Raw genomic sequence first — 12,688 nt, 5'->3', positions numbered from 1 at the left:
TTCCACCTTACAAAACAAAGGAAGAGGCTGCAAACTTTTGGCAGTTCGACCCCTTCTCCAGACACTGTTCTTTCAAAAAAAAAAATGTTAATTATGATCCATTTATGCCAATGACCTGATTCTGATTTGCCATCTTTCAAAAACAGTCATTTTAGTGTCTGTCTCTCCTGCTCAACTGGGAACTCCTTGAGGGCAGAGATCGAATATCTACGTATTCTCTTGTACTCTCCCAAACACTTAGCACAGTGCTCAGTACACAGTAGGCAGTCAAAAACTACTGATTGATTTTCCACATTGAAACAGATCAAATGTGTCAACTTTGCTTGGCCCCACAGAATTTAAAGCATTTCTTAGTTTTAAATAAGAACAGAGAGAGGACGTAAGCTAAAAAAACTAGTACTCCAATTAAGGACAACAGCAATGGACACTAAATTCTTTAATAGCACCTTGAATTATTTTCTACCATTATCTGAAACAAAAAGGAACAACAGTTCTTTCTTGAGCACTGGATAGCTTAGTTGAGTTTCAATTAATTCTACCATCTAACTCTGCCATTCTGAGTTGGTTAGGGGGACGGAAACCATTTAGCGCAATCAAAATATTTGAAGATATCTGAGAGAATTTTATTTAGCTTAGCATCGTTCTTTAGGATCCAAGCTAGTTAAAAAGCAACCTTAAGATGTTGCAAACCACACTACAGACATACCACCATGAAACCAACGGCATTAATGTGTCTTAAAACAGTGAAAAGAACCACCAACTATTCATTCCATTGATAAAAAGCCAATATTTGCTTGTTTACGAAGTGTCACTAGTTGACATGATTCAGCTTATGCAAAGACTTCCAAAAAAATCACTCACTCACATTACATGTGGGCTAAGCTCCTGAGGAGTCTGAAGAACACCTTGACATAGGCCAAGAAAAAGATAACCAGGCCTACATTAAAGAATCCCTTGCAAAAAGTAAACAATTCTCATTCTAGTCAAGAGTGCTGTTGGCTTTATTAGGAGAAAGGATAAGACATAACCTTCCAGAAACAATAACGATTAGCATTTACTTTATCAGCTATGTCTTGGTTTAATTCAAAACACCAGACATCTCAAAGAAAATAAGCTTAGAGATTTTTTTTTTAATCAAACTAATTTTCTGACCCAGAGTTAACAGAGTGTAAAGAAATCATATCTTGTCAAATCCCTCTTTCAGCTGGTTACTTCTACTGAAACTGATCCCAGGAAACAGCCTAAATGATGCTTATTAAATATAGAGTTGGAAAATGTTTAAGAACATCTGTTGCAATTCAAAGTTTACCAAGCATGCATTTTATAAGCTGAGGCATCAAAGTTAGCACTGCCTTTTAGACCCGGGGCCATAATTGATATATGTCTCAATTGAAAATTCAATATGTAACATTAGTAATGAATATCATTAAGTCAGTGATGTTCAATTGAATTAAGATTCAGAATCTACAAAACATTAACCTCAAAAAATTGGGGTATAGTTAAGAAGTCCTACAATGTATTCTCTAGATAATGCCTAAAATACACAAATGGAAATGAAAAAATTACATATTTGTTATCTAAAGTATTTACACAAGAAAAATTTAACAAGGTAAAATATTATTTGGGTTTTCTCCTTCGTCTCAAGTCAACTTGTCTCATCTTCGCCACCTTTTCCTTCTTCTCAAGGATCAACACAAAAATCTCAGTAACTCAATTATAGTCCATCATTTCATTACTTGTTATCACGTCTTTCCATATAGGAATTCAGCTCCAAATTATTCACTTAATGTTTTCCAAATGAATTCAAGAGCTTCTGTTTTTAAGTTTAACTTTAATGAAGTTTATCACAGTTGTGACAAAGTTGTGTCAGCTATAAGTTAGTTGGAGGGAAAATATGTACTTCTCTTCACCAGCTTAATTCTCCCAAGAGTTGGTGTGTTTACATATTTATGAACGCCATAAAAATTTGCAAGAGCTGAGTACTCAATTACACTGATATAAAATTAAATCTGCGACATCTTCACTTAAGTCGTTTTCTTTAAAAACCTAAGGGTAACATTGTTATACCACACGTAATCTGGACTTCAAGATACACGTAATCTTGTTATGGGCAAGGGACATATCGGCTAATTATTTTGTATCGTACCCTCTCAAGTGCTTAGTACAGTGCTCTGCACATAGTAAACTCTCAATAAGTACGACTGATTGATGATTTGAAGGAGTTTAGAAATGCCCCAAATACAAGTGTTATCTCCCAACCTGTTCCTAAAATAATGGAAGACAGCAGCCCTGTTTTTCCAACACCACTGCTATTTTCTGCATGTTTCCCATCAAATGTAAGTACTCTGAAAGTGTTTGAAACTACTGAATAGTAAAAGCTGATGTGGTAAGTAGCATTCTTCAAAAATTCCAAACAAATTTACAGGGGGTAACACTTGTTATTAGAATGCAATTTTCACTACCTAATTTTGACAAACTGGAAGATGATCAAGTTTAATATTCTTTTTCATTGACAATTTTAGCCCTGAACGTAGGGCTAAATTTTGTGGAAGGCTGATTTCAAATAAAACCTAAAACCCGTGAAATAAATGGCCCCCAAAGTTAAAAAGGTCTGCAGAAATCTTGATTACACCAAGGTAATTTGTAAAACAACTGCTGTTTTTACTGATTTTAATTCTCTACTAGAGTTCACTGGTCTCATTTGCATGTTAAAACATGGGCATAAATTGACATTACAGGAACAAAACTGCAGCATAATTATTTTGCTGATTTTCAGGATTACAAGAATCTAGTTATGATGGCATTTTAAGCATTTGTCACATTTTCCATTTCACATTCTGAGGAATTTCTTATTTAACTACACAACATTAAAAAGCATAGTCTGATTAGAGGGATTTTAGCAAATTTTAGTGCAAATTCTTCTTAGTCTTTCTTCAAAGATACTTTTGACAAATGGAAAAAATGTCATCAGTTCATCTGAAGAAAGCCAATCAAAATCAATTTAAGTGATGGTTGTGATTCACCTGGAGTTTTTTGTTTTGTTTTTTTTTTAAAAAAAAACCTTAGTTTGTACCTCTATAAAAGTCTTTAACCTATTTTTTATATAAAATAAATAATTCCCTTAAGGACAAAATATCAACTTCAGAAAAGGGTGAAGTGAAAGATATGCTCAAGACAGGGCTCTCTGTCATATTTTAAATATGTACCTCTCAATCTTTAAAAATTTAATATTAGTATACATTGCCAACTTTTATATTTTTTATAGAAAACCTTAGCCAATAAATTATAGATTTTGGTTAAAAGCTACCCTTGCTGACTGACTCGGGTATTATAAACATCAGCACATTTGTTTAATCTTTGGCTCAATGTTCTTTTAACATCAGTTTCATTGAAGTAAAATCATGAGAAAAATTTTGTTTGCCAAGTAGACAAAAACGTGGTCAGACAATTTAATAGAAGGGCAGTGCTACTAATAATGAAAACTACTGATACTTTTCCCAGACAACTCAAGTTTCCAAAAGCAATTTCTTAAAATAAAAACTTGAAGCTGCTCTAATTAATGTTTTTTTTTTTTTCCATGCAAGAGGTACAGAAACAAAACACAGAGACATTATGATGGTCATCATTCTTTTTTTTTAATTGGGGAATAGCATATTGCAATCTTGCTTAGATTATTACATCACACAACCCAACACAAGATCAGATGGTCAATAAACCTTTAAATGATGATAAGAAAAAAAAAGTAAATGGTGGGTCTTTGGCAAATTTCAGCCCAGGGCAAAGAAAGTGCAGTCCAGGTATTTAAAAAAAATAAAATTTATTATGAATTACAATTTTCAGCAAAATGAGACATTTAAATAGTTTTCTTACCTATAAACATAAGGTGATATTTTATTAACAACTCTAATAAACGTGTCATCTATGTTTCTAGGGGAAGACTACTTTTAGAAAATTGGCAGGAATTGGTCTTCTTTCAGAGTTAGGGAAAAAAGGTTCTAGAGTATAAAACATGTAGTCCACTGAAAAAAATCAGTTGTGCATGTAACTCAAGTATGGAAGTATAAATATAGGCTTATAATTCTACCGTTAAAAGCTGAATCTCTTTCCCAGATGGAATTTTGGGTAATTTTTCCAGGCAAGTTCATAATACACAAACACCTATTTGACCTAAAATATGTAAATAATGTAATAACTACACAGACCCTTAAAGACCCTCCAGTTTGGGTCAGGACAGTAGCTTCTCTCAGGATGGAATGAGGTCCTAGACAGAAAGCTCTCTGAGGCCAGGGACGACTCCTGACCCTATTGTACTCTCTCAGTACTACCGAATGATGAGAATTCAAGCTTTTCCATTAAGTACTAAACTCTACATCTTTTAAAGAGAAAAGTTCAGAGAAAAACCTTGATTTTGCTGATGAAAAAGACCTCGTACTTTTCAGCTTTTCACCCTTAGAAATCAAGGAAATGCAGGGTCTCAAAAACTAATTTCTATTAGAAACGCTCAAACATTTTCCTGGCAAAAAGTCATAAACTTCCACAAAACTATCATTATTACGGAAACAAAACAGGTCTACCATGCCATAAAATACATACTTGTACTTCTGAAAGAAGTTTGGAGCTTCAAATAGTTTGGACCACTCTGCCTTACTCAGCAAAATTTCATCTGTGATAGCAAGACCTAAATTATAAAGACATATTAAAATGTTTTTGCATCACTTTCATTCGGGGGATAAACAATCTAAACAAGAATAACCCTGAAGGCAACAAAGGTGCAAGAGGCAAAAATAAGAATATTTCTTAATTGTAAAATGCAAATGGCAGGATTGAGATGGCTCACTATTGAAGAAATATGCATAGAAGAGGACTACCAAATTCAAATGTTTCGAGTTGCTTTTTTTTTAAAAAAAAAAAAATGTGAATCAAACAGTGGTTAAGAGTAATATTCTGAACTGCTACAAAGGAAGTACTACTGTACACGGACATCCTTGCTCTAGGATGCAATGAAATTGATGGTGCAGTTGATACATTCAACGGTACTTATTAGCGTTTACTACGTGCAGAGCAATGTAACTAAATGCTTGGGAGAGTACCATGGGAGAAGATTTTGCTTCTGATTGGTTCCAGTCTCCTTATGCTTTGAGTCCTTAAAGGGGTATTTAGACTTTGTCTATTAAAATATTCACAAAATGAAAAATACTGGATATTTACTGTGTTGCTTTGTTCGATAGTAGTCAACTATTTAGTGTGCGCCATCCTAGATTTCAGCATTAGAGCTGCTAGGCTGGGGACTTTAAAGAGAGGAAGTATCTTTCATGAAAACAAAATATCTGAAGCTAAGTCCTAATAAGCTATGTTGAAAAATGCCACATTTCCCTGGGGGCTGGACATTTCATTTCACCTTTATCTGGCGGTGAGATCTTCAAAAAAATTAGTAATTCACTTTTAATCTCATATGGCAACACACCACAATATTTTAAACCAATGAGTTCATCGCCAAAAAGATTTTCGAGTCAAATTTTTACACTAATTTCAAATAGTAAGTTCAAGTATGGATTTCCTAGAAGCTTATTCTAAAAGGAAGCACTGCACTTGAAAAATGAAAACTGAAGAATAAGGAATTCTACAAATGACTGACATTCAAGTTTATACAGTTCAGAAGATTGTTCCTTTCTGCAGGAGGACACTACTGGATTAATTTGGGAAGTCATATCTTAAGCCTTTGGTACAAGAGAAAAAAGCATAAAAATAAACACTTACCTTGCTTAAACTCCTCAACCATGACCATCCGTGTAGAAACGGACACATTGTAGGTAGAGTTCTGCTGTGGGTATGCTGGTGTAATTATAGGCATAAGATGGTACCTATCACTGGGGTTTACCTACATATAACAACAGCCAATCAGTTTCTTCAAGTACATAGGCAACAGAAAGTTGGACTTCAATCCCCTTGTTAAACTGTACAAAAATAAATTTTATTCACATCTGGAGTTGAAAAAACCTACCTCAGAAAAAGCCTTAATTGTGAAGAAATGTTCAGAATCAGAGAGCAAATCTACGTTATGAGGTAATCTGCAGTGAAAGGAAGGGGTGCTTGACTAGTCATCTAAGAGAATGAGGCACGGTGTCAAGATTTCACTTAAATTGAAGCCACAATTGAACGGTGACTCAATAACCAGGAAACTGGTATGGGAGACAGGCTTTGAGCAAATAAAAATTAGCACTAATTCAGAGTATACCTGGATAGACACGGATGCCATAAAAACTTTAAGGAAATGGATTCCGGCCCATCTACCTTTGAAACGTTACTAGGAATGAGCCATTCTCTCTTCACTCTTACATCTACGGCAAAGGCAGACGGACTCCTGCATTGAGAAGTACTATGTTTATGTAGCTTTTACAAAAATAATATTAGAGTAGGAAGAGTCTGAGCGTTGGAAAACATCGTTCTATATACACAAGTAGATATTTAATAGGAAGTGGGGTGACCTAAGATTATCACTTAAATTCAACAGGGTAGGCCAGAAAAGGCACAAGAGTTAGACTGCCAATATTATTTCAATATTGGGCCTAAAATATTAAATTTATTTCTCTTTCTGATGTATAAAGCCTTTAAATGTATGCAGGAATTAGCCAAAATTCTGAGAAAGCTTTTCCTGAGATAGGAGAAATGAATTTGGATTCAACCATCCATTTTCATAATTCCAGAAAGGAATTTCATCATTTGCATTGAGAGATTATGAGCTTCATTCTTCTTTCATGTTAAAAAGACATGGGGAAAGCACACAATAAAACTAACTTCTGTAAGTGTGGGTTAGACTACTGAGAAAAATGAAACTACTCCGGCTCAATCATAAAAACATGTTAATGGAATTTAAGAAATATAAAAAAAACCAAAAACCAACATTTGCAATAACAATGTGCCGGTTAGTGATACTGCCTGAAAATGATACTTATTCATCAAGTGTTCATCACTGTAGAAAAAACTTTTGCAAAACAATAACTAATTTTTTGTTTTAACAAAAGTACTTACATAAAATAAGATGTACAGGGAATTTTTAGTAGGCTTTTATTTCATTTTAAGTGGAAAAGACCATACAGTATTTAAAGTACACGGTAGTTTGCATAATTTGCTTTGTAATAATAGATGCTATAGAATAGCTAAAAATAATTAGCATGAATTTGATAGTTAAAGAGTAGCAAACAGGGTGCACAGTAATTACGACCTATATAATAAAGGACTGGTATAGTTGCATCAAGAGGAAAATTTAACTGCTGAAGCAATTATCAACACATCTCCAGTCATACCCTGAAAGATGAGACTCTCTGGTAGCAGTTCTTTTTTACTTGTTACTGTATAGAGTGAATTTATAGGGGAAAAAATAATACACTAACCCTTGGGTCCCATACAGGCAAATTAAGATTGCATTCTTCGGGCTGTTTCAATAGCACTGGATTTGGCCATTCCCTGTTTAAAAAGATTGTAGCACTTGATAAGACTGTGGACATTACCATCTCTTTTTGTAAAAACAAACAGTATTTGTGAATGTGATCCTTTTTCATTCTGCCCTTGTCATAGCTAACTGAAAGACTCATTCCTCTTTTCTAATCTAAAGCCGATGATATCTCTCTAAGCTATCGTTACGCAGATTGACAAGTTTCAGACATTCCACCATGGAATTTGTGTGTTTCTTAAAAGGGCTGACAAAGACAGGTAGTACAGTTGAGGGAGCTCTACTGCAAATATCTCAGAAATGCTCTTCAGATCAACTCAACAATGACCAGAAGAAATTTCCTTGGTAGATAACAGAGAATGCTGTCTTCATGCTAGCTCCATCCAAGGGCAATCTAAAAGAAAAAAACTTGCCCATTGTGGCTATGGCACTGAGAAGTAACATCTCCCAGACTAAGCACTACTCTTGGCTACTGTTGGATACAGGTTTTAAAACTAACTGGAGCACATAGGTAGCAAATGGGAACCAAAAAAAAAACCAAAAACCAACAAAAAAACCCTCAAAAATCCCTTCCCTCCAACCAAAAAAATCCTCCAATTGGACAAATGGGAATGGCTAGTTCTCTCTCCCCCCACAAAGTGCTACGAAAATTAAAAATTCACACCCCACCCATAAAAAAAAAAAAGCTATGAAACGTGAACAATTTTCAGATATAGAAAATTTTCGATAGCACTCAGGGTTAGCAAGTCCAAGATCCACACACTGCCCCATGTCATCATTTTATTTAAATTAGTTTTTATCACATATGCATGTGTTCTTTTTGGATGCTCCTTAGACACATCACATCTTCAAAAAGTTGACAAATGAATTAAGGTTTTAGGGGTTCTGTGTACATATAGGGGATGAGGATTGCGGAAGCTCACTCTCCAATATGAAAACTCATGTCCCGAACTAGCATTTTTAGGATTACACCAGACACTTGGATCCAAAAAGAATTTGACTTTTATTTCAGATTTGAAAAGGACTGCAACCACTGGATCTGCCTTGCAACCCTTGATAAGAGAAGCGGCTTCAGTTTATCTGTTATCATACGCGCAACATTTTGGCTTCCCAAGACAGGCCTCAAGCGACTACATAGTTAAGCTACCATCTTAATCTGCACCCATCTGGAGAAATGTCATAGAAATAAGACTAAACTTCAGTGTCTACAATCAATTTTATTTTAATATAATCTATAAACACATACCATTTAGAAAATACCAAGAAAAATTTATGTACAAGAGTTGATGCTATTGCATTTGGATAAAGCTGGCAAGTTCTTGCTACTAACATAGCCCAGGAAACACCACCGAGGAAACCTAGTATATTGGAATAGATGTTGTGGCCTGTTGATTGGGAGGAAAAGCAGAGAGAACACGTTAGTAGACATCGTAGCACACACACCTCAGTAAACACTAACGAATTCTGAACTCACGTTTGGCCCACAGTTTGATAGCTCTCAGTGTTAACCTGAAGTTGTCAATGTTTGGTACTAGATGTAGAATTTCATCAGTTACCCTGCAACCTGATCAACAGAAAGAACTGACGTTAGATTACCCAAAGTCCTTCTCTACCTCAAAGAAAGGAGTCGTGGTCTTTCGACCATTTTTACTATAATAACGTTAAACAAAACACTGCCGGGATACATGGTTAAAACTGACAAACTATCACTACTTGGGAGTCGAAAACACACCTCAACCGAAAACTACTAACTGCACTTAATGTACCTAAGGAAACTTATGTGTCTGACCTCAAAGCTTTAGGACTATCCTTCGCGTGGCCTGCCTGTGAGTCTACAGAAGAAACTTGATTAGGGAGGTAAGTACGTCTAAATAAAGCCAAGTAGACCGTGCGAAACAATTCTTCAAAGCCCAATGCAGGTTCCCTCTAGCCAAAACCAATACAATGACTACACCTCCGCCTATTAAAATCGGCACCTTGACTTATAAAAAATAAAATCTCTTGAAAGTGTGTCACAAAAAAAAATCAAGGACAAAGAAAACTCATCACTGATTGGACCACAGCACTGAAAGCCTTGTCAGATAAACCAGTGGTCTCTCACTAAAGATCCCCAACCATTTTATCTGATCAATATATGAACTGGTTGTATTTTTGTTTAATTTTTTTAATCCAGCTATTAACTTGTTAATCCTAATGATATTTGACATCTGAGGAACATTACATAAAATCAAAGTTTGAACATACCATTAAGACTTCTTATGCATCTAATATCTAAATTTTTAAGAAGACTGTCATCTCGGAGGTCCAAATCTTCAGGAATAGTTTGCAGTGCTAATCTTGCAAACAAAATATCAATCTAAAACAGAAACAAAACTTAATATTCCACATCTGTCAAATTAAACAATTCTCTTAAAAGGCATTCTCTGGAAAAAACTGTTTGCATAGAAAAATTGGATCCCAGCTTGAACCGCGACCCTGTCAGACTTTTAGAAAAACCTCAGTTAGATACAGATTGTTCAACAATCTCGGAGAAAATAGAATGTGCAATATAACAGACAGGTTAAATGGTCATATAGTCTTCATTTTATTCATATGCAGCAACATTTCCCTCATCCATGTTAAACTTGAGAATATCTAACAATTTTACACCTATAACCAAGAGTTTGAGGTCTCTGAAATGTTTTTAAATTATTTTACATTTTTTCTATTAACTGAGGGAGTATTTTTACATTTTATTAATATAGTACTCTCCCTTCTGATATTCAGAAACATTGAACAAAAGGTGAAATTAAGTCAAATCTTATTTCACATTGATTCATAGTATCAGGACATATTCACTCCTATACTTTCAGGGTTGCCAAGAAGGCAGGTTCTGCCCCATTTTTTTTTTTTTATAATCTTAAAATTCTGTTTTGATCTTCTTGTGCACACAACTCTTAAACAATGCCCTCCCTTTCCCCTTCAAAGGAAAGGACTGAATTTCCCTTCTCCCCCTTAGCCATAGGAAAAGTGTGTCTATAACTTCAATTACTAATGGGGCACAGAACAGATGTGTTGGTTATTTTGGAAACTGTGAATTCTGATTCCCCCTTTTAAGAGTGCCTTTGCTTTATTTTTTTTTTTAAAAAAAAGCTGTCAGATCAAAATCTGAAAATGTGAACAGAGCACCAACTCTATTGCAGGTATTGGCAGATTCAGGAATATACTGAAATGATCTCAGATTTCTGGTGTTTGCTACCTTGACAGCAGGGCCATTCGCGTAAAATGGGAAGGAGAGCAAAAACAGAAGGAATCTTCCAAAATAACTTCTCCAAATCACTACCCTATTCCGTTTCCAGGGAATGCTGGGGAAACACTGGGGAGGAAACATCCTCTGACTCCTCCCTTACTCTCTCTTTGGAGCAGAGCTAAGCTTACTTCTGAGCTGTTAGCTGCTCTTCTTCTCCTGAGCACATCTCCTTAAGGGAAGAAGAAGGTAAGTATTTCAAGACAAAAGCAGCAGCCACTTAATCAACACTCCAGGCCAAATTAAAGAATTAATTTTCCTGCCCATTAGCCCATATTAAGCGATCCTACTTAGGCTGAAACTTTAATGAGTCGAAAAGATGCAGTTCTAAATAGAACTATCTTTTCCTTCAAGTCAAAAATTGGCTTTCCTTCCACTCTACCGAAGATGGTGGTACTGCCTTCCCGCTCCTCCCCAGTTTCTGTTTTAGCAATCGGAAGGCACCCAGGAATATAGCACAAGGGTACTTAATCACTTCCAAGGTCGCTTTAAAATGCTTATATTCCGTAAGAATGGGCACTGGTGAACAAAGACAATCATTTTCACATAGCTTGGGAAAATATTCCCATCCACAGCTCCTTGGCAAACCAACTGCTTCAACACGCGGTACTGTAGAATCTGGGGGGAAAGGAACTCGGTTTATATGAACAGCATATGACGATGGGGACGATGATGATGTAACTGCTCTCCCAAATAGCCGTCTTAGAGGCGCCAACCACACGGGGACACCCTCTCTTTCTTACCTATGTCCACCAATGGAAAAAAAACTCAACCACACAGGTTGCAAATCAAATTCTCTTCGTCTCCCACCCAAAGGCCTGGCAGATCCCCACTGCCACCTAAGCTTGCTTTTTCTACACAGTGGACATATGGCATGTGTTAGGATTGATCCATTTCTGGGTTCTCTTAGATTCCACCCAAACAGTGAAATTCCCAAGACCCCACACAAAAACTGAAAAGGAAGTCAAACTGCTTCTTACCTCTATTCCATCAAAACACAGTTTGATAACAGGTACAATGCCTCTTCCACCGCTGAAAAATTGGTAATCATTAATTTCAATGTTTCCTAAAAGTCTAAGATTATACTACAATGGCATGCTCGTGTGTTGTTAATGTTAAGGTGCTAACCTTAGGGTTTTTTCCTTCCAACTACACAGCAATATAACCAAGCTCAACTGTGGTTTAAATAGTTTCACTACAGTTAGAATGTCCAGTGTTTTCATTACAACTTGACCAACAAAGTCAACCGAGTAATAATAATAATAATAACGTTGGTATTTGTTAAGCGCATTACTATGTGCAGGAGCACTGTTCTAACGCTGGGTAGATACAGGGTAATCAGGTTGTCCCACGGGAGGGTCACCATCTTCATCCCCAATTTACAGATGAGGTAACTGTAACTGAGGCCCAGAGAAGTGAAGTGACTTGCCCACATAGTCACACAGCTGACAAATGGCAGAGCCGGGATTCGAACTCATGACCTCTGACTCCCAAGCCCAGACTCTTTCCTCTGAGCCAAGCTGCTTCTCAGCCAGTAGTCAGCCAGTCCTCTTATCCATAATAACTCAGCGGGCACTACGATGCAACTCATCATTACGTTAATAAAATTCCTCAAGACCAATAGCTTCCTTCACCATGTTTACCTACCCGTAGGTCCTTTACTTCTTCCTGAAGTTTCAATTTTTCATAGAATGAGGTGAAAAAGTCACTTCGGTCAACGTGTCTTGGAGCAACACACAATGCATCAATATCAGCACCTGAAAAGAAGAGATTTGCTTTAAGAAAACTAACAAAAATTAAAATGATTCGTCTTCCACCAAAACAGCCAAAATTATGGAGGGTTACATCTCCCTGGCTCCTTCCACTATATTTCCAAGGTATTCTAAATGGTAACCAGCAAGGCCTAAAAGCAAGGATTTAGGGGAGTGATTTGTATATAATAGTGTCGATAA

At 36.1% G+C, this 12,688-nt stretch overlaps 1 protein-coding gene across 2 annotated transcripts in view; it reads right to left on the bottom strand.

The window, feature by feature from the left end:
• Positions 1–12,688, bottom strand: part of PAPOLA (poly(A) polymerase alpha) — a 60,951-nt gene that overhangs the window by 19,000 nt on the left and 29,263 nt on the right. Inside the window, exons 5-12 of one of the 2 annotated variants that reach the window (XM_029070546.2) lie at positions 12,371–12,493; positions 11,717–11,757; positions 9,695–9,806; positions 8,925–9,014; positions 8,697–8,835; positions 7,392–7,464; positions 5,758–5,878; positions 4,594–4,678 (exon numbers count right to left, since the gene is read on the bottom strand). In XM_029070546.2, coding sequence (XP_028926379.1) covers positions 4,594–4,678; positions 5,758–5,878; positions 7,392–7,464; positions 8,697–8,835; positions 8,925–9,014; positions 9,695–9,806; positions 11,717–11,757; positions 12,371–12,493 — 784 coding nt within the window. Of the gene's footprint in view, positions 1–4,593; positions 4,679–5,757; positions 5,879–7,391; positions 7,465–8,696; positions 8,836–8,924; positions 9,015–9,694; positions 9,807–11,716; positions 11,770–12,370; positions 12,494–12,688 lie in introns of those variants that run through there. The other variant, XM_029070538.1, reaches the window with a different exon arrangement.

Source organism: Ornithorhynchus anatinus, chromosome 1 (genome assembly GCF_004115215.2).
Source record: "Ornithorhynchus anatinus isolate Pmale09 chromosome 1, mOrnAna1.pri.v4, whole genome shotgun sequence".
NCBI lineage: Eukaryota > Metazoa > Chordata > Mammalia > Monotremata > Ornithorhynchidae > Ornithorhynchus > Ornithorhynchus anatinus.
The sequence above is the reverse complement of the archived record's forward strand: the minus strand, read 5'-3'. Positions and strand labels throughout refer to the sequence as shown.